Source organism: Manihot esculenta, chromosome 10 (genome assembly GCF_001659605.2).
Source record: "Manihot esculenta cultivar AM560-2 chromosome 10, M.esculenta_v8, whole genome shotgun sequence".
In the NCBI taxonomy this organism is placed as follows: Eukaryota; Viridiplantae; Streptophyta; class Magnoliopsida; order Malpighiales; family Euphorbiaceae; genus Manihot; species Manihot esculenta.
This window is the reverse complement of record NC_035170.2, coordinates 24,297,811-24,323,700: the sequence shown is the minus strand read 5'-3', so window position 1 is coordinate 24,323,700 and position 25,890 is coordinate 24,297,811. Positions and strand designations below refer to the sequence as shown.

The 25,890-nt window shown below is 33.9% G+C and overlaps 3 protein-coding genes across 9 annotated transcripts; 1 reads left to right on the top strand and 2 right to left on the bottom strand.

Moving 5' to 3' along the window:
• Nucleotides 1–202: 202 nt before the first annotated feature.
• Nucleotides 203–11,139, bottom strand: LOC110623864 (methylmalonate-semialdehyde dehydrogenase [acylating], mitochondrial). 5 transcript variants are annotated; one of them, XM_021768870.2, is made up of 21 exons: nucleotides 10,869–11,138; nucleotides 9,754–9,915; nucleotides 8,953–9,597; nucleotides 8,752–8,846; nucleotides 8,494–8,565; nucleotides 8,219–8,380; nucleotides 8,067–8,145; nucleotides 7,827–7,981; nucleotides 7,429–7,492; nucleotides 6,474–6,553; nucleotides 6,083–6,148; nucleotides 4,504–4,554; nucleotides 4,240–4,391; nucleotides 3,509–3,599; nucleotides 3,187–3,267; nucleotides 1,608–1,685; nucleotides 1,476–1,511; nucleotides 1,354–1,397; nucleotides 1,182–1,260; nucleotides 915–1,005; nucleotides 203–803 (listed from the first exon to the last, which is right to left on the bottom strand). In XM_021768870.2, the coding sequence occupies exons 3-21, from the start codon at nucleotides 9,500–9,502 to the stop codon at nucleotides 700–702; spliced, it is 2,130 nt and encodes a 709-aa protein (XP_021624562.1). In that variant the 5' UTR covers nucleotides 9,503–9,597; nucleotides 9,754–9,915; nucleotides 10,869–11,138; the 3' UTR covers nucleotides 203–699. The 5 variants fall into 5 exon arrangements, with proteins under 5 accessions (XP_021624562.1, XP_021624563.1, XP_021624561.1 ...); XM_021768871.2 differs by having other exon boundaries at nucleotides 9,802–9,915; XM_021768869.2 differs by lacking the exon at nucleotides 9,754–9,915.
• Nucleotides 11,140–12,497: 1,358 nt separating this feature from the next.
• Nucleotides 12,498–14,392, bottom strand: LOC110623865 (protein FLOURY 1-like). 3 transcript variants are annotated; one of them, XM_043960616.1, is made up of 3 exons: nucleotides 14,217–14,391; nucleotides 13,861–13,888; nucleotides 12,498–13,759 (listed from the first exon to the last, which is right to left on the bottom strand). In XM_043960616.1, exon 3 carries the CDS (start codon nucleotides 13,649–13,651, stop codon nucleotides 13,145–13,147), a length of 507 nt encoding a protein of 168 aa, XP_043816551.1. In that variant the 5' UTR covers nucleotides 13,652–13,759; nucleotides 13,861–13,888; nucleotides 14,217–14,391; the 3' UTR covers nucleotides 12,498–13,144. The 3 variants fall into 3 exon arrangements, with proteins under 3 accessions (XP_043816551.1, XP_043816550.1, XP_021624565.1); XM_043960615.1 differs by having other exon boundaries at nucleotides 12,498–13,888; nucleotides 14,217–14,392; XM_021768873.2 differs by lacking the exon at nucleotides 13,861–13,888 and having other exon boundaries at nucleotides 14,217–14,392.
• Nucleotides 14,393–21,610: 7,218 nt separating this feature from the next.
• LOC110624261 lies at nucleotides 21,611–22,398 on the top strand. The gene has a single exon (XM_021769369.2). The coding sequence runs from the start codon at nucleotides 21,700–21,702 to the stop codon at nucleotides 22,300–22,302; it is 603 nt and encodes a 200-aa protein (XP_021625061.1). The 5' UTR covers nucleotides 21,611–21,699; the 3' UTR covers nucleotides 22,303–22,398.
• Nucleotides 22,399–25,890: the final 3,492 nt, after the last annotated feature.

Here is a 25,890-nt window from a genome sequence, read left to right as displayed (position 1 = left end):
CCATACTGCCAAGATGGCTTCGCGAATGACATTTCAATATTTATGTGAACCAATCATCAAGTATTTCTATTTAAAAAAAAAAATGAAAAAAATCAATTTTGATATTTAGGATAACAAAACTTTGTCCTTTTTTACTTTTATTTTTAAAAATAATTCAAACAAAAATAAAATTAAATAAAAATTATACATGATTGTACAATAATTCAATTAAAAATTTTTTTTCTTGCAAATCATCTATTCTAAACAAATAGTTAATTTATACATTCTTTCATTTGGTTTGGTATGAAAATTCATCAAACCTTCTATGGTCAGTAGTCACAAAAACACTGAACTCTGCTTATTCCTCTGTTACCTCTATTTTCGATCTTCCTACCAATAAACACACACACACACATATCCAACAACAGACAAGGGATCACACGGACCACCACTTGTGATCAGGTTTCTATTTCATTTGTTCTATGCCCATCGAACCCGGAGATTAAAGGAAGCAACATAGCAGGCGCACGCAACGTGCACCTGCGCGCAGACCTCCCACAGAACAAAGATCCAAGGAGGTAAAAGAGGAAAGCAATATGACTAAAGCTTATGATTTCCTGCAGTCCAAAGCAACCAAAGGGCAATCATCCTGCAATTTTTGCCTACTCTATTTCGCTCGGCCTACCTCCTCTGTTTGAAGACCTATCTATGGTATGATCTTTAAGAGCTTGGCAATGCTGCAGCTGAAACATCTTCACCAAGTAAATCTTTCCATTGTTGAGTTACTGTTTTAACTTGGGTGTAAAATTGAATTCCAGCTTTTCCTGCAGCAAACGACTTATTTTCAACCTTGGAAATTAACAATGCCTATTCCGTTTAATATCAAATTCTCCATCGAAGAACAAATAGAGACTTTTCGGAGGATGTATATATACCATCGAAGTTGACATCTCCAGCAAAGGATGGCTTGGAGCTAATAAATGAAGAGAATGGCAGAGGGACTGAGATCGGAACATTAATGCCAATCTGAAAAAACCCAGTTCATTTCATGTTGCAACATCAATGGAAACAGGGAAGCAAAATGCGGAAACTCTAAAATTAAACAAAGTCGATTTCTATATATGAAGACTGCATTTAATTATACATCCTAATTTTTACCATAAAAAAGCAACCTTGTTACAAGGTTCACAATGCCACTTTACCTGCCCAACCTCAATTTCTGTTTGAAATTTCCTTGCAGTTACACCAGATGCAGTAAATATAGAAGCTCCATTGCTGTATCTGTGAGAGGATAACCGGATGAAAACATGAAAGATTACTTCAAAACTTTCAATTATCTATGGAGGATGAAAGGAAGATAAAAGTTAAGAATACTTATTTCTATTAACAGTATTTATGGCGTCTTCAATGGTATCGGCCTGAGAACAAGAAAAATATATGTTATGTCCTCAACAAACTTCTAGTTGAATAAATAGACAGATGAACAAGCGGCAAACCTGCATACAAAGAAGAACAGGACCAAAGATTTCCTCCTGCACAAGTCAGCATGGAGTGTCATGAAGCTTATGAGGAAGTTTATGCTTATCAGGAATCATCCAAGATCATTTCCACACACAAGCATTAACTACCTTGTAACATTCCATATTGACTGTGACATCAGACAAGATGGTAGGGCCCATGAAGTTCCCATTTTCATATCCAGGAACCTGGCAGTGATCCACAAATAATTAAATATCACAAAATAGGCCATCCTGGATCCTATAATCATCCAAAGCAGAAACATGATTATGAATAAGCCACTTACTATATAAACCACAGCACAACAACCAAACTCATCAGCAGAAAATTGAATACAAAGGCGGAAGATGAGGAATAGAAACTACTGCAGGTCCGCCCCACCCACAACCCAAAACAACCCACCCAGTAGTACGCATTAAAGACTTTGATGAAAATAAGGTATATCCATTTTCTTAAACTATATTAAGACATCTACTTCCACCCATCTCATGATATACAGAATAGGGCTCCAGATATTGGGAAAATCATTGAGCATGTCCAGCAGAAAAAAGCTGAGATAATTTGGCTTCAGCATCTTCACGTTTATTATGAGTCACAATTCCAATGCCTACATTCTTTCCATGGAATACAAAGAGCCATCCAAAATCTCCTAGTTTAGAAAGTAAACCAAGCAGTATTTTCAGTCATCATTTCCTACTTGGTAGTTTCCCTTTATGGTCTCCATCATTAAATGGATTTTTTTTTTATCAAAAGACAGACACACACATGACAATTTTGACAAACCGCAACCATTGAATCCGAGTTAAAACCATGACAATTTTGACAAAACTCTTTAATGATATATAAGTCCACACACGCATCCATCTGAAATCTCGAAGGATCAGTCCATGGGGCATGCCCTAAGGGGGGACCTCAACCGAAGGTCCATGCCACATCACACATGCATTGAATGGATCATGCTACATCCACATATGAGTCTTTTCATCAGACATCATTAACAACTAAGAATATGTTTTATTCTCCTAATCTCCGTAACTTTTACATTAATTTGTAATTTATCCTTTCATTTAAAACAAAAGCCCATGCTTTTATTTTTATTTCTCTTTGTTTGTGATTAAGGTTAATTGTTGTTGTTGTTACCTACCCATAATGCTTTGGAATCATAAATTGTTGCTTGACCACAATCAATATAAATTTTAATCTAAACTTAAAATATTGGTGAAGCCTGGGAAAAACAACATCAATCAAACACCGAAAATAACTCCTGTCACCACTATCAAAATTAGAAGCTCTAATGCCCCAGCCCCTGCTTCTCAAATTTTCCAAATTATGCAAATCTCATTCCAACTGATTTTCAATTAGAAAAGCAATTCCATTCATAACATTAAACCAATTTCAACATAAATAGCGTTATTCCCGTCCATCATAGTTCAGAGGAATGAGCCTATCAACTATTAATTGAAATTTGTCAGCTTTTGTGTCTTCAATGAACTCAAACAACAGATCCTAAAAGGACAAGAGCCCCATGTGTGTGTTTTTTTCCTTTCTTTTTTTTTGGGGGGGTGGGGGTGGGGGGGGAGCGGGTTGTGGCCTTATGGGTTAAATTAGGATCATATGAAGTCATGAAATTGAAGGAAGATTTTATAGTAATAACAGGCAAGATTGGTAAAAGAACATTAAACCAGATACCAGAATGTTTCTTCCATCGAGAACTAGTTTTGCACCACTGTCAATGCTTGTTTGAATTAACATGCATATTCGTTCTTTTTCCTGTAAATAAAGAATATTTAGAAATAACACCCATAAGTAGGCAGGACGTGTACATATGAAGAATGCATATTACCCAAAAAGCTGCCACTCATATGCCTAAAAACAGTAGAAAATTAGTTTCCTTCAGAAAAACACCCCGGATATAATAATATCCAATCATAAAAATACAATTACTTGCAATTCATTATTTCAATTTAGAATCGCAATACTGATTGGTGAGGAAATTGATTAAAGTACACACCTGCTTGCTAATAACTGGACCAAGATCTGCATCAGGTTCTGTCCCAGCAGTTACATAAAGTGCTTTAGCACACGATGTCAGTTTCTCTTCCCTAGCAAAAGGTGATAGCAAACTCATTTTTAAGCAGCAACTTTGTTATTTAATTTTAGAAATCACTATTCTTGCAATTTCATTTGTGATCAATGGGGAAAAGAGAAGTTAGAAAACTTCTAAAAGGATGAGATATCAATTTCACAAAATCAAATAAATTTGGATATCATATTTTAACCTTTTTTATCCATATCTAAGCCATAACCACAGGAGTGGTTCTCTTTGGTAGAACTTTGTTCTTGAAAGAAAAAAAAACATTTTTGCTTAATTTATACTAGGTCTAAGAAAAAAAAAAATTCAATTAATTCCTCAAATATCATGTCGAATCCAAAATATGTCTCAATATTTCAATCTCTTACAAAAATGCTCTATACTGTAAGTATATGTTATGAATGTATTGATTTACCAAAAGCAACATGTTGCAACAACTTGGAACGGTGGCTAGGCACCTAGCTACATAATGAGATTTTTCTTAAGGGAAAAATTACAAATGCACAACACATGTGCTTCTCAAGAGCAAAATCTTGGAAGAATAACAAACCATAAGAATCATTGTCCACTAGATGATAGGATTTGGATACACTGTTCAAGGTGCAAATAAGCCATACAGAAATTATTGAAATTAAACACAAATATGATACCATGGACTTAGGCCTCCAACAAAGACAATTGTGCTTAGGGCCATGCACTTTTGTCCTGCACCACCAAAGCCAGCAGCAACTAGAGCATTTAAAGTGGCATCCACGCTTGCATCAGGCATGACAACTGCGTGATTTTTTGCTCCAACATTGGACTGAAGAAAACCAATCAGCCAGCCAATTCACATCCACATAGCACTTACAGTAAAATGTCTCGCTCCATAAATGAACTAGAAATTTATTATAGTCAGATGAAGTGGAAGTTACCTGGATACGTTTTTCTTTAGCCAATGCCCTTGCATACACATATGTGCCGGCCTAAAAGAACAGTACAACAATAAATGTAATTCCCCATCAACAAAAATATCAAATCAAAAGCCAAAGCCAAAAAGCATATAAGGATGAGAATGCCAAAAATAACACAGACAAAAATAACCACGTTGCAATGAGACGGCCCACTAGGGTAGGTCCCCTCCATATTTTTTCAATAATTTACACGAAAGATGCTTAAGCAGTCACAAACCAAGGATGCAGTGAAAAACATGATCCTTCAGAGGAGAGAGATTTAGAGAAATTTAAGAAGTGGAACAATGAACACATAGAGGGCAAACCAGTGAAATCAAAGTAACATATCTGCAGTATCATACAAAGGCAAAGAAACATTATCTGAGGTTTTGGACATGAGATCTGAGAAGGATGTGCTCTAAATAGACATGACATGTTCAGCATCCTGTAATGTAATTGCTCTTGCCTCGTTTGTCATATGACCATTGGCAAGTGATTCTATCATTCATTTTCCATGTTAATCATAGAACACAAGAATCCATTTCATAAGCAAAGAATATATTATTCATATAAAGACATACAATATAAGTGAAAATAGAACTTAATATGAAGTTAAAAATTAAGGGTCACTCTCATTACCAGCTTGACAAAAAGGAGAAGATTATTTCCTCATGCAAGAAAATCCTCCAGTAAACTTCAAACCAAACACCACTGACCATCATTTCATCTATCCTACCTATCCCCATCAGAGTCACAGGTACAACCACAACTTCAACCAATGAGGCACCCACATAAACTGCCATCTCAAACAGATGTCTGGTTTTGTCCTGATATAGCTTTCTAGTAACTATCAGATGTAAAATGTATCATACCATGGATCCTTCAGAATCAATACTGAAGGAGATGAATTATGTCTTCTGCATTCTTGAAGATCCAATCAGATAAAAACAAAGGTAGGTGGGGCTTGTAATTATCACTCTCATCAACAAAATGTTCATGAATCTCAACATAGAAAAATGGAAATGCACAGAGGGAGATAATAAGAGACAAAAAGGGCCAAAGGCTAATGTAGCATGCATTTTTCTTTTTATGAAAACTGGTTGTTAAATGCATTAAGGTGTGAGGCTAAACAATATGCTGAGTTGGAAACATTGCACTTCCCCATTTCAAGAATAAAACTCGGAGACTTGATCAGTCAAAATGACATTAGGGTTCAATAGGTTTTCCCCATAGTGGAAAAGGTTCATTCATTTGGCCAAAAGAAAAACTTTTACTTCTTGAGAGACTACCTGTTTTAACTTTTAACATAGGATCCATATGAGACTGTATGCAGATTGTAATTTTGACCCCAGAATCTCAATAAGGTAGGAAATAAATAAATAAACCAGTAATGTTCAGCAAATCTAGTAACACATGAAGTTTTATCATACTCCACCAAGGTACACAAAAACCTCAGGATGCATGTGCTGAAATTAAAATTGGGCAATTGGTATAATCATATGCACCAGATAGAGATATAATTCAGCAACTTGTATCAAATCTGCAATTGTAAATTACTTACTAAGTTTGGACCGACGAATGAAATAGCTTTAATATCGTCATCATCACAAATAGCATTAATTATATCCTGCACCACAGCAACATAAGAAAATGAGAACTGAAAAATGAAAAAGAAAAATCATTAAGAAACACTACAAAAAAGCAGATAAGGAATGCACCAAACGGATTCAGTTGAAGAATTTTAATGTTAACACAAACATTCTCAAAATATAAATATAAATGTTCAATGCTTTGACATGTGTGTACATGGTAAAGGGAAGGAAATAAATGGTGTCAGTTGTACTTTAATCTTTCAGTGCACTCACATGGTTTGGCAAAGGAAAATACATTGGTGAAATCTTAAGGACAAAGCAAAACCCCATGCTAAATTATAAAACAAAGTGAAAACTTACATTGGTGCCATGGACAATGTTTAAGACACCATTAGGCAAACCAGCTTCCATAGCTAACTCTGCCAGCATCATAGAAGCCCCTGCAATAACATGAGACAACATTTTATTTATTTATTTATTTTGTAATATTGAACACAGAAGCGTGCAATTCAAAAACAAGTTGCAACTTCTTATAAAAGAAAGATGCTAAATCCTTACTGACCTCCGTTCTTGGCAGCTGAACCAATATTTTTCTTTTCTTTTTCTTTTAATTCTTACAGATATTTGTTTGGAAGAGCATAATGACTAATTCAGTAAAAAGTTCCTCCTTATTTTTCTTTTTTCATTTTTTTCTTTCTACTCTTTCAAATATTTTGTTTGGAAGAACATAATAACTAATTCAGAATATAGTTCCACTCCACATGGTGGAGAGTCAAAATTATACCTACTCTCTAACAAATTTCTTAGGTCCCGTTTTATTAAGTTCACAAATACTAATAGAGAAAATAAGATAATCCCACTTCATGAAGACTCAAAATGCTTCCTACTTTTAGTAACTTTCTTTTGCTCCATGTTAGGAACTCCACGCAGATAAATATACTTGATCAACTAAAAAGAGAAGGGAGCACCACATAGAGATGGAGAGTAAAAGGAAAAAAAAAAACAAAAGTGATGTCTTGCCACAAGGTCAGACATCTAGCTTGACATGCCGAGGCTAGTAAAGAAGAAAAGTACACTTTTCAAGAAGCAGCAATTTTCTTTGCAAAATGGAAATCAAAGTCAAAAGCTTGATCAGGTTTAAAATCCAACAAATTCTCCTTCATATTTGCTGCAATGTCATGCATTAGATAATTCCTCATCAAAGAACTCATAAAACCAATTATACTAGTTAAATGCTTTTACTATAATACTTTCATAAAACATGGCATGAATAATAAGATATGAATATAGTATGAGGAATCTCTCTAGCTATAACCTGGATCCTTTTCTGATGGCTTTAGAATAAAAGTATTGCCACAGGTGACAGCAACAGGAAACATCTGCCAATAAACAAATTTGAAACAGAGAAAGAATATAATTAAGCCTCAGAAACATATTACATAAATTTCTTATCATTTTTCTTGATCAACTGACAAAAGCTTAAATGCAACTATATGATGAAAAGGCAACAATACTAAAAAATCACAAGACGGGCTAATAGGACTATTCAAATTATGGTCTTTTTGTCCATTTTAGCCATCATCACATTGTTTATGTCTCAAGATCATAAGTTACAGAGACCATTACAGTCCCATGTGTCACATGATCTAAGTTAATATTATGGCCAGATCATGGAACGATTAATAACAAAATGTATGAGTATAATAGTCTTACCCACAGTGGGATCATAGCAGGAAACTCAAATGAGCAAATTCCAGCACAAACACCAAGTGGCTCTCTAATGCTGTAGGTATCAATTCCATTAGACATGTTGGAAACAAACTCTCCGATTTGCAGGGTTGCCAATCCACAAGCATGTTCCACCACCTCTATGAGGGAACATCCAATACTTCATTGAGCACAAGCATCACAAACAAGATTGTTCATAGACAGTAAATAAATGAAAACACTAACCTAGCCCTCGTGACACATCAGCATATGCATCTTTTAAAGACTTTCCATGTTCAATAGTAATGGTCATAGACAGCTTATCCTAGGAAAAAAAATATTTTAGCACGTATCAACCGTTTATTGCAAGCTAAAGTACGTAAAATTCTAAAATTTACAATGTCTCTCTGTATAAGCTCTTGGAACTTGAACATGATTCGTTGACGGGTGGTAATTGGTGTGCTTCTCCACGATGGAAATGCCCGCTTTGCTGCAAATACTGCAGCTCTGAATTCCTCATTCGTGGTCAAAGGAACTTGAGAAACAACTTGTTGGGTTGCCTGTCATATATCCACAAATAATTGTAAGGAATAACTAAGTAATTATTGAATTTGTGAATTGATAACAGTGAGGAATAAATGAATGAATTTTTCAAGGCATTATCTACACTTACGGGATTTATGACATCAATAGACGCAAAAGACTGTGAATCAACAAATTTACCTCCAATGAGATTGGGAACCCTCTGGAGACATTAGTCAATAGATTAAAATCCAGCATAACAACAAAAACCTTCTGGAAGGAGTGTGTGTATGCGCGTGCCGCACATGTAAGTGTCAGAGAGATATCAATATTTCTTATATTTCATCTAACTCTTAGCATTTGGGATGAGTTTTTTATCCATGATATGCTACATTTCACTAGAACTTACTGTGGGACAGCGCTGCCTCCAGGATGGCTCTGTAACTGAGAGATAATTTTTCCTTGCAGCAGATTTCTCAGGTCTCAAAGACCTGAATTGTCTTACTACAGCAAATAAAAATTTAAAATAGTAACCACCTCTACTGAAGATGAATGCAAGGGAATAAAGAACAGATGCTTGATGATTAAATAATAGGAAAAATAGCACCACCTGTCATATTTCCTTGTCGGAGTTTAGCTTTAACATTGTACACATGCTTTGGAGTGGACAGAAGATCTGGGTTGCTTTGTCTCAATCTCTTCAGGATTTGGCGAGGTTTTAGTCCAGCTTCAGTCATCTCTTTAATTAACTGAACTTCACCTTCTGAGAAGCGACGGGCAGAAGGATGTTCTGAAATGTCCTTTAGAGGCTCATGATTGTGAGTTTCATTTTTTACAGTAAGTACCCACAATCCATCATCTTTCTTACCCACAACCTCAAAAGGACAGTTGGTAAGCCGAGAACCAGTTTTTCTTTTGCGGCTACAATCCGCAGTGGATTCATCAATAGCCTTCCGCCTATTACGATAAACACCTCCTCTGTCACATCCAAGGATCACTACTCTATCTCTCTTAGATTGCTTAATAGTTACTACATATCCCTGAGATACAGCAAAATCTCCAACATGTTGTATAAGTTCTTCACGATCTACAAATGTTCCAGGTGGAGGTGGAAGCATTTGAGGGTGTTCATTCATCTCTTCACTACTTTCAATGTCCATTGTTAAATAAGTAGTCCTGCATTAAACACCTTATTCGTATCTCGAATCATCTGTTTGATTATGCCTATATCTTTTATTGGGGGCCAAATCAGCAACTGCAGTTCAGCCATAAAAGAAAAATACAAATATCACAACTCAGCAATTTACTAATTACAGAGAATTATCAAGCTAGCCTGAGGTTGTCATTATGACTTAACCACATATATAAATCAACATTCGATCCAGGCTCTGGTAGCATTTGAAGGTATTACCTCCCATCTGACACCACCTTCTCTCTCCCGGAGATGAAATTAACTCACCCTAATTTTCTCTTTGTTTCAAGCAATGGCATTACTTCTTCTTTCTCTCCTGCTCTTCCCTAAGGGCCCCTAGTTATTTATTTTACTTCAAGAAGCGACCTCTTCTTTCATAATCTGAGATCACAGTCAGAAAGTTTTTTAAATTTACTTTCTGATCATTCTATGTCTTCTGTAGTCCAAAGAAAAGACTGAAATGAATTCTAAGCTAATCAAAATGTCACTATATTCACAAAGTTGACAATAACTAACAAAGATGGGCAGTGCTTGGTTGAGAATAAAATATGCAATCCCCCAACTTAGGAGTAACTACTATGAAGATAGATTCCCTTTTGTCATTAATACTGTTACGCACTTACTTATGCTCCCATAAAATAGATACAAACATGAATTCCCAGCATAAGCAAGCAAAAGTAGAACTATACATCAGAAAAGGGTGTCTTTATTCTCCTCTTCAAGCCAATTTGCTTTCAATTTGAAGGGCAAATAGACTCCTAAAATTCCACAACCAATTTACTCCTTTTTTCAATTACTAAATGATAAGGTCATCACAATTGCTTAGAGACCCATGCCTTGTCAACAAGATAATTAGCATAATCACAAATAATAGAAAGGAAAGAAATTCCTCTCTCAATTGCCATATCATCACACTAATTTGGTTTCTTTCTTTCTTTTTTTCTCCACCCTCTAAGTAACCAGTCAATAGTGTAGCTTTACTCGCACTCCAGGAAAGGGGAAAAAACACACAATAGCCCTCTGCAATCCTAATTATCCATCCAGAAGGAAAGGAAAAAAAATGCAAACACAGCTTGAAAAAAACTATGCTCTCAATTAAGTAGACAATAATTGCAAGGCCCAAATGAAATTTAGAAAAAAAATAAAAATAAAAATTGAATGTGACCCATAACTGTTACTTACCTAATAAATTTATATGTAAAAAATGAACATGCTTTTTCTAGTAAGAAGAAAAACAATTTGACATTTCAATTTTTTTTTCCTTTTCTTTCCATAATTCTTTACCGGACCAAAATGGAAAAATATTAACGGTAAAAGCAGGAGCAGATGCATACCGAGACCAACGATCGGCCGGCAAAACGAGAAACAGGCGTCAGGCAAGTATAGGGCTTTTGATTCTCTATAGTTCAGTGATGCGTCCGCCAGAGGAACGGAAACCCTCTTCAGGGAGGGAGAATTGAAACATGGTGTAATCTGCTAGTCTAGCGAACTGAGGTTCGTGTTTGGCTACAGGATATCGAGAGCTAATGAAAGATTAGAAGTGCGGAGCTGAACGGAGCTTGAATGTGTTTGAAACAAACAGGTCATTGACAATTGACAATTAACAATTTTAATTTAATTAAAATTTCATCATATTCTACTCAGAACAGTTGAGGTCCTGAGTTTGAGGATTTTTTTTCTTTTTTTAATTATTAAATCTGAAATGGACTTATGAATATTAAGTCATTTTTTTATTTAAAAATGATTAAATTTATACTAGTTAATGGAAAACCCTAATTTAGCTCAAAATTCAGAAGCCAAATTAAGCATAAATTTTTAATTTTGCTATTGTTTTAAAAATATTTTTGATAATCTTTTGATAAATTTAAAATTTAAAAATTATAAAGAAATTTTATAGTACTGATTGACTTATAGTAAACAGCAGATTTCCTTGAAGCCGACATGGAAGATACTTATTATCATACTCGATTTTTTATACACTGCTTTAATGCTTAGTTAAGCTTTTGTGCGCATATGTGCAAACTCCAATCAAACTTCGATTTCTGGCTTACCAAAGAGATTAATTACAACAGGCTGCTGAATTGGCTTCGGAGCCGACCTTTATTGGGGAGAAGTAATAAAAAAGGAGAAATTACAACTCAGAGACAAAAAGAGGTAAATAAAAAAAGGTTAAAAAATTATAATTTTATGATTTTTTATATTTATATCTTGTTAATTTTTTATTAAAAATTTTTAATTTTTAAATTTATTATAATTATAGTAATTTTTTAAATTAATTTTAATTAAATTTAACTCATATGTTATTATTTTTATTAAATAAATAATTTGATATTTAATTTTTTCTTATTTAAATAAAAATTTCATTTAAAATTTTAAATAATTTTAGAGTTTAAAATCTTAATCAATATTTTATATAGTTTTAAAATACGTTAATAAATTATTTATATCGTAAAAATTATGATTTAAGGTGTTCACAGGTAAATTAATTTAAATTTGATTAAAATTAATTTAAAAATATATTACAGTTATAATATATTTAAAAAATTAGATTTTTTTATTTAAAATTAAAAATTTTTACTATAAATTTAAAAATATATTACAATTATAATATATTAAAAATTTGAATTTTTATTTAAAATTAAAAATTTTTACTATAAATGTAATTTTTTTTACAAACAGGTCTTTTAAAATATATATTTTAATATTATTAAAATTTTAAAAAAATTTTTAATTAGTCGATCTAATAATTTTAATAGTTAAATATTTTATTATTTAATTTAAAAAAAATTCAGCAGTTCAATTTTGTAAAAACTTTTATTAATCAGTCCCCCATATCAACTCAGTTTAGACCTTTTTTTATAATAGTTACTAAAATTAAGATTTTCCATAACTAAAAAACCTTTTTAATGCATAGATTTTTCCTAAAATTTACTATTTCAATCACTACCATCAGAAAAATCCCATTCTGCAATTCCAGTTCATAAAGATATATCCCTACAGTTTTTCCTTAACAGCATCAACATCCCCCAAAATCCATAAAGAAAAAAATTCCTCAGTAGTAGAACAAATCTGAACTTCAAAAGGTAGCCAGGAATCCAATGAAAGTTACTTTGATTCTGAGATAGTACAGAACACATCCATATCTTATCAAGCCAAGGTTTCCATTTAAATCTATTTATGCAAGCAAAAACCTGAGGAACAACTAATGCACAAAAATTCTTACCACACAGAAATCCAGAGGAAAGCCTAAGGTTTGAAAAACTAATACAACACAGAAAGCCAGAGATGAAAGCCTAATGCTTGTTTGGATAGAGGGAAATGAGAGAGGGGAAAGAAAAGAAATTGAATTTCTACCATTTCCTTTGTTTGGAAAACAAAAATTAGAGAGAGAAGAGGAGAAAGAGAGAAATTTGATTTCCAATGGATAGGAGGAAAGTCCACTGCAAAGTAAAATCTGGCTTTAATGTTTAATTTCTAGTGCTTCCTTGCATAAATGCATTTACATAGATGGATATCAGAGAAGCAAAAGCTTAACAAACTTTGATCAACCAGATTCATATGCTACTAACTTCAGGGTCCAATTTCAACTGAACCTGTTTTTTTCAGATGGCTATTCAACTGCATCTGTTTGCACATCTTCAGTGCCAACTTCCATGGTGGAATCAATATCAAAACTCAAACTGGCATAAGATCCTTGAAATTGATCCACTTCATCACCCTCCATATATTTCATTAAATTCCATTGCAATGATTGAATCATTTGTTGATAATATTCTTCCTTTTGCTCTACCAATCTACGTTGCTGATTGGCTTCAATTTGTAATGAACTCTTCTCGTTTTGAAGCCGCAATATCATTGTCATTGCTTCACCAGCTGCAGATTCAGAAGCCATTCTCTCCTTCTCAAGTTCTGCATAAGCCATTTCTGCTCTATACCTCTCGATTTTGACCAATCTCCTCAGTGAAATTACATCAAACTCCTCATCTTCAATACAATATTTTCTTCCATAATCATCATCACATTCTCTTCCATAATCGTCATCATCAAGAGCAACAGTATCTGGTTCCAAAGGCTCATTGCTTACCAACAATTTCAACGAACTACTCTTGCAAGTCATCGTCTTCGAATTACATACTTTATCTAATCCCTTTTTTGAACAAAACCCATATTTTTTATCGCCTGGTTTCCTTCTAATCTCACATAAAAACTGAATAAAATCCTTCCCCTGCCACGTAAATTGCAACAACTTTAACCCCAGACCAAACATCAACAACAACCCAAAAACATTAGAAGCCGGTGAGAAACAGCCAAGCACCAGAAACCCACCTTTCAATTCACTGCTTCGATTTAAAAGCTTCAACAATGAAGCAAAATCCATCAGAAACAACCACAAAATATCCTGCAAAATTCTCTTGTGCAACTCGATAGCAGAGCAAACAACAACCCAAAAACAAAAATTACCCAAAATTTGCATGTGGGTACCTAGCAAAGTTTCTTGTTCCGTTTGTACAATAAGAAATGAAACAAGGTGTGCCCATGAAAGGGTGGGGATTATTGAATGACAGAGCAGAGAAAATAAGTAATTGAAAACAGATCAAAATGGAAAGAGTTAATAAATTTCTTTGTATCAGATACTAAAGATGGAATTACATATAGAACTGGAAGTTTGCAACACAATTCACCTTCCATATGAGAGCAAGTAGGCAATGGGCGCACATAGTAGATGGAGATAAAGAGCGTGCTTGCGAGTGTGGGAGTGAGAGAATATCGGGAATCGAAATATAGGCGAAAAGTCCGAGGGGGTGCCAAGTCGACTATTCTGACTCGGGAAAAGTTTCAGGGATACGGTATGGAGATCGAATAATTTTTTAACAAGTAATTTATAACATAATATAGAGATTTAATAAAATTTATAATTTTTTTTATTATTTAAATGATGAATAATTTAGTTGCAACCTTATTAAGCGAATCCAGAAATGGGTTACAACCCTTGTCAAAGACCTAATTTAGATTATCCGAGAATTAATTATTTTAGAAAAGGAAACTTTGTTTAAGTTTCCAATTTTAATTAAATTAATTATTTAATCATTCTATTCTAAAAAATATATTAGTCTATTCATATATTTTTATCTTGTTTATTTTTAATACCAAATACAATTTTAAAGTGTTAATTTGAATTTATAATTTGAAAAACACAATTATATCACTATTTTATTAAAGTCTTGAAACTATTATAAATTTTACTTCATATGGACTGAATTGAGAAACTTAAAAAAGTAAAAAACAGAGATAATATATTTATAAATGATAACATATAAAATATGAGTTTCTCATAAATTAAGACACATATGCTAAATTTATTAATTATCAATCTGAGGACTTATTAATCTCGATTAGGCTTACAAAGTGCACAACCTATAAGGTCCATAGCCTTATCACGAATCCACTAGACCCTCATAGTTCCAGCTTATTGAGCCTTAGCTTTCCACCTCTGACTTTCATATGATATCTTAAATGTGTGTGTTATGATGACCTAGATATAATATGTGTATCAAGCGTGGTATGGTTTAAGCTGACTAAACATTGATGAGTCAACTACCCATTATTAATGAATTGTCTGAAAAATCTATAAAAAATGCAATTGTCTCCTCTGAAGGGACATATCAAGATGTAGGTATATATATCTCTGCCAAGAAAAAAGATAACACTTTATCTTTTGAAATCTCCATTAATTTCCTACAATCAAACCTTAGCCTTTTTAAGGATAAACACAACTCCATTACTACTCTCATTTATTATCTAATGTTGTTGAAAATAAAATGATGACGTGGCCGAAACAGAATTGTTTTGTGATTGGCTAAACCTACAAGAAAGAGAATGTGAGATGGTGGTGGGTGCCCACGGTAACCACTCTAAGACTTAAGTCAGTATACTATGGATTCGGAAGAATGCAATGAACTCCTTAGAACTTGAGTAGTGTTCCAAAATAGCGTACATTTGCCTCTATGACCGTTACCCTGTTATACTATAAGAAGGTGAGTATAAATATAGTATTTCTTGATAATCCGATAATGATATGGCCGGCTCGTTGATAAAGGATCTTCACCGACTAATTGGTCGGGAATCCCATGATCGCAGGCGTGAAGGGGATCTGTTATATTGTAGTTGTTAATGGTAACTTCCTTGTGGAGCTCTGAAGTTATGAGGGTGAGTCATGTTCGACCTGAGCCGACCTATCCTGAAACTCATGGGTCTCCTTTTCTCTTTGGATCCGGACACCATGGTCCTCTGAGCCTTCCTTTCTACAAGTGGGACCGCATATTGGTTTATCAAATCCTTGCCACGTGGCCCAATCTTATGGTAACAGCTCACTGTCTACTTTAGACGAGTCTCATATAACATCAAAGTTCCCCTGCTGGTCTTCTATTATTTAGATTTGAAAGTGACAGTTGTTTTCATGATCTAGGTTATGAGACTTATTTATCCGGACTAAGCGCATGATGTCATTACTTTCTTCTTGCTTGCTCTACCGACCAGTCAAATTTAAGATCTTGTCTTGACAAAAATAGATCTGAGTGACATAATAATGCCTTGATAAGTTTTCGGATATTTTTCACCCCGACGTGCTTCTGAACTTTCTCTAGCACTGACATGCTTCTGTACTTTCTCTAACCCTGACGAGCTTTCTAGCATCAAATACCTTTGTGAGCTTCTGGACATTTTTCTAACCCTTCTGTGCTTTCTCTAGCCCTGACTAGCTTTCTAGCATGAAATACCTTTGTGAGCTTCTAGACATTTTTCTAACCCTTGCGAGCTTCTTAGCCTTTTCTAACCTTTATGAATTTTCGGGCATTTTTCAGCCCTAACGTGCTTTCGGGCTTTCTCTAGCCCTGATGAGCTTTCTGGCATCAAATGCCTTTGCGAGCTTCCGGGCGTTTTTCTAACCCTTACAAGCTCTTTGGCTTTCTAGCTTTTATGAGCTTCCGAGCATTTTTCAGCCCTGGCGTGCTTTCAGCTTTCTCGAGCCTTGACAAGCTTTCTGGCATTAAATGTGTTTGTAAGTTTTCGAGCATTTTTCTAGCCTTTACGAGCTCCTTGGCTTTTCTAGCTTTTACGAGCTTCTAGGCATTTTTCAGCCCTGACGTGCTTTTAGGCTTTCTCCAGTCCTGACGAGCTTTTTGGCATCAAATGCCTTTGCGAGCTTCTGGGCATTTTTCTAGCCTTTACGAGCTCCTTGACTTTTCTAACTTTTACGAGCTTTCGAACATTTTCCAGCCCTAGCATGCATTCGGGCTTTCTCTATCCCTGACGAGCTTTCTAGCATCAAATACTTTTGCGAGCTTTCGGACGTTTTTCTAGCCCTACGAACTCCTTGGCTTTTCTAGCTTTTATGAGCTTTCGGGCATTTTTCAGCCCTGGTGTGCTTTTGGACTTTCTCTAGCCCTGACAACTTTTCTGGCATCAAATGCCTTTGCGAGCTTCCAAGCGTTTTTCTAGCTCTCTTGGCTTTTCCTAGCCTTGACGAGCTTCCAAGTAATTTTTTGGCCCTGGTGAGCTTTCTAACATCAAATGCCTTAGAAATTTCTCATGAAGCGGGACTAACACCATGTAGGTCAGTCTGGCGTGTACCTACCTTAAGGCCTGACATCAACTGCTTTAGAATCTTCTCGTGATGCGGGACTAACACTCGGAAGGTCCACCTGGCGTGTATCCACCTTGAGGCCTAGTATCAACTACCTTAGAAATTTTTCTTGAAGCGGGACTAACACACGGTAGGTCGGCTTGGCATGTACCTGCTTTGAGGCCTGGCATCACTACCTTAGAATCTTTTTATGGTGCAGGACTAACACCCGAAAGTTCGGCCTAGTGTGTACCCCGCCTTGAGGCCTATAATCAACTGCCTTAGAAACTTTTCTTGAAGCGGAACTAACACCCGATAGGTCGGTCTGGCATATACCCATCTTGAGGCCTTGCATCAATTGCCTTAGAATCTTCTCATGATGCAGGACTAACACCCGAAAGGTCAATCTGGTATGTATCCACCTTGAGGCCTAGCATCAACTGCTTTAGAAACTTCTCATGAAGCGTGACTAACACTCGGTAGGTTGGCCTAGCGTGTACCCGCCTTGAGGCTCGGCATCAATTGTCTTAGAAACTTCTCATGAAGCGAGACTAATACTAGGTAGGTCGGCCTGACATATACCTGTCTTGAGGTCTGGCATCAAATGCCTTATAATCTTCTTATGATGCGGGACTAAAACCCGGAAGGTCGACCTGGCGTGTACCCATCTTGAAGCCCGACATCAACTGCTTTAAAATCTTCTCATGATGCGGGACTAACACCCGGTAGGTCGGTCTGACGTGTACCCGCCTTGAGGTCTGGCATTAACTGCCTTATAATTTTCTCATTATGCGGGACTAACACCTAGAAGGTCGGCCTGGCATGTACCCGCCTTGAGGCCTGGCATCAATTGCTTTAGAAAATTCTCAAGAAGTGGGACTAACACCCAGTAGGTTGCCCTATCATGTACCTGCCTTGAGGCCTAGCATCAAATGCCTTGTCTTACGAGTCCCATGCCCGGATGGCCTTGTGGCCTTTTCTAAATTTGTTTCTGAGGACCAACGTTCGGATTATAATGCGAGACCTATGCTTGGATTATCTGTAGAATCCATGCTCGGATTATTTGCGGGACCCATGCCCGAATGACCTTGTGGTCTTTTATGAATTTGTTTCTGCGGATCAACACCCAGATTATCATGTGGGACCCATGCTGGGATTATCTGCCGGACCCATGCTCAGATGGCCTTGTGGCCTTTTATGAATTTATTTTTATGGACCAACGCCAGGATTATAATGCGAGACCAACGCCCGGATTATAATGTGGGACCAACACTTGGATTATAATGCCGGACCCATGCTCAAATGATCTGGCAATTGCCTTATGCCTTTGTTCTTGTTTCCACGCTTTCATCTATCTAACGATTCTCATTTTCCTATCAAAGAAGCTTGAAGAATGCATCTTAGTTAGGGGTGAGCAGTATTCAGTTCAAACCGAAAAAATAGACTGAATCAAATTAATTTAAAAATTCGATTCGATTTTTTATTCATTTTGATTCAATTTAATTTTTAATTTTAAAAATTTTAGTTATTTCAAATCGGTTCAGTTTTGATCAGAAAAAAAATTAAAAAAATCAAACTGAATCGATTACTAATAATAATATATTATTTTCAATAATATAGAGAGATTAGATCATATTAAAGTTAAAATATTTCAATTAAATTTTAAAATATTAAAAATAAAGTGTAAAAAATAAAAAAAATTATTAAAAATTCAAACCGATCAAATCGAATCGAATCAAATCGGATCAGTTCGATTTGATTCGGTTTCTGATCAAAATCAGTTCGGTTCGATTTTTATAAATACTAAAATTTTAGTTTTTAGTTTATTTGGTTCGGTTCGATTTTGAATTGAAGTGACTGAATGCTCACCCCTAATCTTAGTTTTATAACATTTTCATAAATCACAAATATTTTTTTAAGAATAAAATAGAAGACTCGATCGTCTAACTTGACCAATTTCAAAACTCGGAGTTGGATCCAAAAGCTGAACATCTGCGATATTCTCATTGTCTTCTCTATTAACACTCAGTTCTCCTGCAATTACATGAATAAATCCCTTACAGGTTGGTTCACTATCAGTGGTGGTTTTGGAAATTGTTACATTGAGCTCGGGCCTTTTATCTTTTTTACTCTTTTTGATAAATTTTCGAAGTGTTCCATTCTCTACTAAACTTTCGATCTCATTTTTCAATTGCCGACACTCCTCCGTTATATATTTGTGGTCTTTATGAAAATGGCAGTATCTAATCCTGTCTCGTTTTTCGGCTTTTTTAGTATTGAGTTCAAAAGGCCACCTGATCCTCTTGTCATTTTTCTTAATCTACTTTAGAATATGTGTTTGTAAGCCGTTCAATAGGGTATACTTCTTATACTTACCTCGACCATTTCTTTCTTGGGAGACCGGGTAACTTTTGTGATTTCTCCATATCCTTGCTTCTCTCGCTTTTGGCCTTACTTCTAACCCATCCTTTTATTATCTTCCCATCCTTTCTAGCATATTTGGGCAGTCTGTACCAGCTTCCAGCCCGTGTCCTTGGGAACATCATCTGATGGCTCCTCTTTCTCGAACTTGTCCTTCTCTTTAAACTGAGTCTGGATTACTTTGTCCAAGTCCTTAAGGTCTCTACGGAAACTTCTTCCCTCTCCTTAGAAGCCATGAGTGATGCCTCTTCCTGAGTTTTATATTGTTCGAAAATAACCTACAACCTTCTAACGTACTAGAGTATTTGCTCGATATCCAAATTGCTGAAATTTGCCTCTTTGATAATAAGGGGTATATTTTGTCCACTACCAAGAGTGCAAGAAACGATAACATTCTCATTTGGTATCAATCTTAGTAACAGCTTGTGAATTGTTGGCCATTTCTAAAGATAAAAGAGAGATTTCTTTTTGAGAGAAAAGGGATAAGAGACCGATTTTAACCTAAATGAATAGAGAGAATTCAATGAAATTCTCGATAATGGAACCAAATGATATTACTGAAAATAAAATGATGACGTGGCTGGAACAGAGTTGTGTTGTAATTGGCTAAACCTACAACGAAGAGAATGTGAGGTGGTGGTGGGTGCATAATAGTCACTCTGACACTCAAATCAGTATACTGTGGAATCAGGAGAATGCAATGAACTGTTTCGAACTTGAATAGTGTTCCAGAATAGCGTACATTTACCTCTGTGATTATTTTCCTTTTATATTGTAAGAAAGTGGATATAAATATAGTATTTCTTGATAATCTAGTAACGATGTGGCCAACTCGTTGGTAAAAGATTTTTATCGGCTGATTGATCGGAAATTTCGTGATCGCAGACGTGAAAAGAATTTGCTAGATTATAGTTACTAACGATAATTTTCTTATGGAACCTAAGTCTTGTCCGACCTAAAATCGATAAATCCTAAAGTGTCAAATCTTTTTTTTTTTCTTTAAATTTGGATATCATGATTATTCGGCCTTTCTTTATATATGGGTTAGATCGCATATTAGTTTATTAAATTCATATTACATAGTCCAGTATTATGATTATACCTCACTGTCTATTTTAAATAGTATTACTATATAAAAGATTTTTCTCAAAATCTTAAGAAATCATCGCTATTCCAGTTATCTCCGCATCTCACCGGTCATCAGTAAAATAAAAAGGATAAAATTAATAGTTTTAATAAATAATAATTTCTTAATGTGACACGATTTTTTTAGTGAAAAAATGCAACTTAATTAATCAAGTCGATTCGTCTTCTCCCCTAAGTACTTCTACTTACCGATAAAAAAATTAATCAAGTGAATTAGGTCAAAATTCGCTTAGCAATAAAATATTCCATAAACTATGTAAGATATTGCAAAGTAAGTGCTTATTTAATTAGAAGCACAGAAAAAGGGAAGAATTAGTAAATAACAATGCAAGTTTGGTATATTTTCCTTAGAGAGAAACAACAGAAAAGGAAGAATATAAAGCAGAAATCCAATAAAGAATTCCTTAACACACAGGCTTATGCTATTGTGTACATAAAACTCAATTTATTTATATTTTTCATCTTGTATTTTTATAATAATTAGAAATAAATTATATTCAATTCAAATTGAAATAATTAATTGAATTGAAATAATTTATTTATATTTTTTCAATTCGATTCGATTTTAAATTTATATAATTCAGTTATTTAATTTGATTCAATTTTAATAAAAAAATTAAATCAAATCGATTATTTATAATATTATATCATTTTAATAATATAAAAAAGATAAATTTTAATTGAGATTAAAGTATTTTAACTAAATTTTAAAATATTAAAAATAAATATAAAAAGATAAAAAAATTAACTGATTAAATAAATCAAATTACATCAGATCAATTTCTCTTCTAATTTAATTTAATTGCTTTTAAAAATACTTAAATTTTAATTTTGATTTATTTAACACATGAGAAATGCTTTAAAACAAGGGAAAGAAGATACCAAACCTCACCCACAAATCAGACTCCAAGAACCAAATCCTTCAACCCATTAATTCACCCAATGTCCTCTCTAGATTGCCAATTATTCCACCTTCAATGCGCGACAAGCACCAACTCCACGAACCCAAAGGAACCCACCCTTTATGGTGGTGCACCGCCGTCATTTGCTCCTTCCTAGCCGTCGGAGCAATCATCGGCGGTGTAGTGGTGTTTGTGGGTTATTTACTATATCACCCAAGAATCCCAGTCATTAGCATAGTCGACGCTCACCTGAACCTCTTCCAATACGACTTAGCGGGTGTTCTAGTAACCCAAGTAATGATCATTGTCCGGTCGGAAAACGACAACACCAGAGCTCATGCGAGCCTTTCCGACATGAAGCTGACGCTGATTTTTGATGGGTTAGAGATAGCAAAACTGGTGGCGGAACACTACGAGGTGAGGAAGAACAGCTCGGTGGATTTTAATTTTGTGGCTACTTCAGATTCAATACCGTTGAATCCAGAGCAAATGAAGGATGTGGATGTGTTCTTGAATGAAGATGAAGTTAGGTTTGATTTGAAAGGGAATGTGAGAGCTAGATGGAAAGTTGGGATTCTTGGGTCGATTAGATTTCGTTGTCACTTGGAATGTCAGCTTAGATTTCAAAAATCTAGTGGAGATTATATACCTCATCGATGCACTTCCAAGGCTAAATGAAGAAGATCATTATTAATTAATCAATTAATTTTTCTTAATTATTTTCTTTTGACAAGTTGAAAATTATTTTTATTTGTTAATTTTTCATTAATTGTATGAGACAATGTTCAAAATGTTCTTAAAAATAAATTATTTTTTATAGTTAAAATTATATCATAATAAAATATTTATATTGTTGCACTCAAAAATTTAGTCTGGTGGTAAGTACATTCGAGTGAATCTGAAATATCTCAGATTCAATCCCCGTTCTTCATTTGAAAAAAAAAAATTTATATCGTTAATTATGTATTTTTTAAATTATAATAATATTTAGTGTAAATTTTATAAAAAAATAATTTAGGAGGTGGATTAATTTGAAATTCAATTAATATAAAATAATAATTAAAAAATTATAAATTTTAATTTTAAATAAAATAATTAATAAATTCTAAACTTTAAAAAAATTTATGATTACATCTTAAATTTTTAAAATTTTTATTAATTATATCTCAAAATTTGTTAAAGTCGCAGTATGATATGGTGATGACGTGATCGATCACACAGCTATGATGGAGCAATTCCGTTAGACACTAATTATGATGGGGCAATTCTGTTAGACACTAACCATAAAAACTAACGGTAAATATATTTGGAATAATATATAAAATTTAAAATTTAATTAATATTGAATGTAATTATAATAATTTGCAAATGATAAATTCTTTTGGTAATTAATTTTATTTAAAATCTGAATTTTATACATAACTTTTTACTATATAAATTAAGATTTTTTAAATTAATAAAATAATATAATAAATTTCTTAATATTAATTATAAATGTATTAAATATTAACAGTCAATATTAAAATTAAATTAATTTTTAAAGAGTAACTATCAATTAAAAATAAAAAATTAAATTTAAAATTAAAAGAAACAAAATTTAAAATTAAATAAAATAAACAAAAAATAAAAACATAAAAAAAAGGAAAAAAAAGGACTTTTAAGATCTAATTAAGTAATTTTGATGTAAATAGATTTAAATAAAATTATTTTTTATAAATTTTTATAAGATTTATTTTTAATTCAAAATCAATTCTTATCAGAATTTAAGAGAATTAAATTTTATTTTATTAATTTTGTTAAAAATAAAAATTTTTTAAAACATTTTTTTTAATTTTTAAATTCTTACAAAATTAGTCAAATTAAATAAGAGCAGAAAGTTTATTATAATTTGTATATATAATTATATGATAAAATTTTGAAAATTAACATTTGAAATTTGTGATATAGAAAAATTTATTAATTAATTTTTTAATTTTAAAAAATATATTAAAATATTCTTAAAATTTTCAAAAATCTTATGAAATGTATTTTTACATATTATAAGAATTATTAAAACACTTAATAGTTCAAATAAATGACTAATTAATAATTTTTTAAAAAAAATTAAAAAATATTTTAATATATTTTTTAAAATTAAAAAATTAATTAATAATTTTTTTATTAAAATTTAAAAATCAATTAATGAATTTTTCGTAATAATAGTAAATTTTTGAAAAATGTTATAGAGAAAGAGAAAACAAGGTGTTAGAAGTAACTTGCTGCCCAAGGGGTCAACTCAGCACTTTGCATATGTTTGTACTGTAGAACATTGATGAGCTTGGAGATCACGTATGCTTATCGTTATTTGCCTCATCTTTCAACACATGAACCTCAACCCATTCTCTCTCACACATTTGATTGCAGCTATGGCAAGAAAGGAAAAGAAGAAGATTAAAAGCCAGCTCAAATCATCATACACCAGCAAAGAAGCCAACGCTCCAAAGCTTTGGCCTTATCTTCCCCCGCAACTCATTTACCTAATAGAACAGCAGCCCCCACTAAGTCAAAACAAAACCTTTTCCAGGGCCGTCACCAAATCATGGCGACTACCAAGCAAGTGCAATCCCAATCCTGCACCACCATGGCTTCAACTCACCTTTGATGATCAAGAACCTGCTGATATCCAAATTTACAGCTTCGACGTTAGATTTAAAGAGGCGTGTCTCTGGTGTTGGAGAGAAGAGCTTCATATACGCTGCAAGTCCCAGTTTCTTGGATGCTTCCATGGAGTACTGCTGTGTCAACAGCTATCAATTTCATCTTACAGAAACCCATCTCCTTGTTTAGCAAAAAGAGAGTTGGCAGTTGATGGAAAGATGGGTTTCGCTCTGTGGGATGTCAAGTATCCAGTGCTATATGCTGCTTCATATCAAAGTCCTCATCCCGAAAATAAATGCACTTTGATTTATTTGACAGGCATTGCTCGTCCAGCTTTTGCTTTCTACAGAACGTGGAAGGGAACTGGACAATGGATTAAAAAAGACAGCACCATCATTGATCCTCACTGTTCTGATCCGAATGAACGATCCCATCTTCTGCGATTCACCAGTGGCATTTGGTTCAAGCAAAAGTTTTATGCTTTGAGTTTGCAGGGAACTCTTGCAGTAATAGAAGAAATTGATTCTGATCTCAGGATCACAGCTTTGGGTAACAAAAGAGCCGTTCCTTCTGTTACGTGTAAACATTTCAGAGAATGTATGATTCAGTCAGAAGGGGAGATTTTGCTAGTCTTTCTAGTCTCCAGAGATACTATTAAGGTGGTTGATTATGTGGAAATTTACAAGCTTGATGTTGATAATCTCAGATGGATTAAGAAGGAGAGTTTTGGGAATCGAACATTGATTTTGGGTATCAATTGTTATATGTCTGTGTTAGCAAGCAAAGTTAGATGCAGGAGAAATTGTGTGTACTATACACCTTTCTCTGCTGATGGTTGGTGTGTATATGACATGGAAACAGCAGTCATCTCTACTCCTTCAAAATCCCAACTTTGGATTGACCCAACAGCAGAGGATTGATTTATTTAGGCAGTTGTTTTTCTTGATGTAACATTATGTTTTACATCTCAAGCTTTCTTCTCTTCCATTTGGCGATTGGAAAACTTATTAAAAACCCACCACCATTTTCCTCTGTAATTTCATCATTAGACTTTATGTATTTTTGGCAATTGGAGTCAGCAGACAAGTGGAAGAGAAACAAAGGTATTACAAGTAACTTGTTGCCCAAGAGGTCAACTCAGCACTTTGCATATTGCTTGCAGAGCAAAACAACGCATGCTTCTCTTTATTTGCTTCCTCTTTCAACACATGAACCTCAACCCATTCTCTCTCTTGTATCTGCGAGACCTATGTGTAATTTTCTTTTCCATTCGTCGTCTTTGCCCATTGTCTCTATATTTCTATCCGCGTTTCCAGAAACGATGCCGTCTGGATCCCCTTTGTTTATTAATTACTTTCTTCGAATGTGTATTTTGGATCACGTATTTTACAACTTATTACAATGAAGATCGTGTGAAATAGAGATATTATACATCTCATAATTCAAATTAATTAAATTTAAGACTCAAATTAATTAAATTTAAGACTGCAATATATATGAAAAAAATAAAGCAGAAAAAATAATGAGATGGATAGAGTAATATTTTAATACTTTATTATTCACTATGTAATACCCCTAATTTCATTATTTACTTTAGCTATTAAAGGGCTAATCCGATGCTAGTAATTA

Coding starts and splice junctions, on each gene's coding strand:
- LOC110624261 (XM_021769369.2), top strand. CDS start 21,700: ATGCGCGACAAGCACCAACTCCACGAACCCAAAGGAACCCACCCTTTA.
- LOC110623864 (XM_021768870.2), bottom strand. CDS start 9,502: ATGGACATTGAAAGTAGTGAAGAGATGAATGAACACCCTCAAATGCTT. Junction 3,268..3,508: donor GTCCAGTTATTAGCAAGCAG/GTGTGTACTTTA, acceptor CTTTATTTACAG/GAAAAAGAACGAATATGCAT. Junction 1,512..1,607: donor TCAATATGGAATGTTACAAG/GTAGTTAATGCT, acceptor TGACTTGTGCAG/GAGGAAATCTTTGGTCCTGT.
- LOC110623865 (XM_043960615.1), bottom strand. CDS start 14,252: ATGTGCGCCCATTGCCTACTTGCTCTCATATGGAAG. Junction 13,889..14,216: donor TACTTGCTCTCATATGGAAG/GTGAATTGTGTT, acceptor TCATTGTTGAAG/CTTTTAAATCGAAGCAGTGA.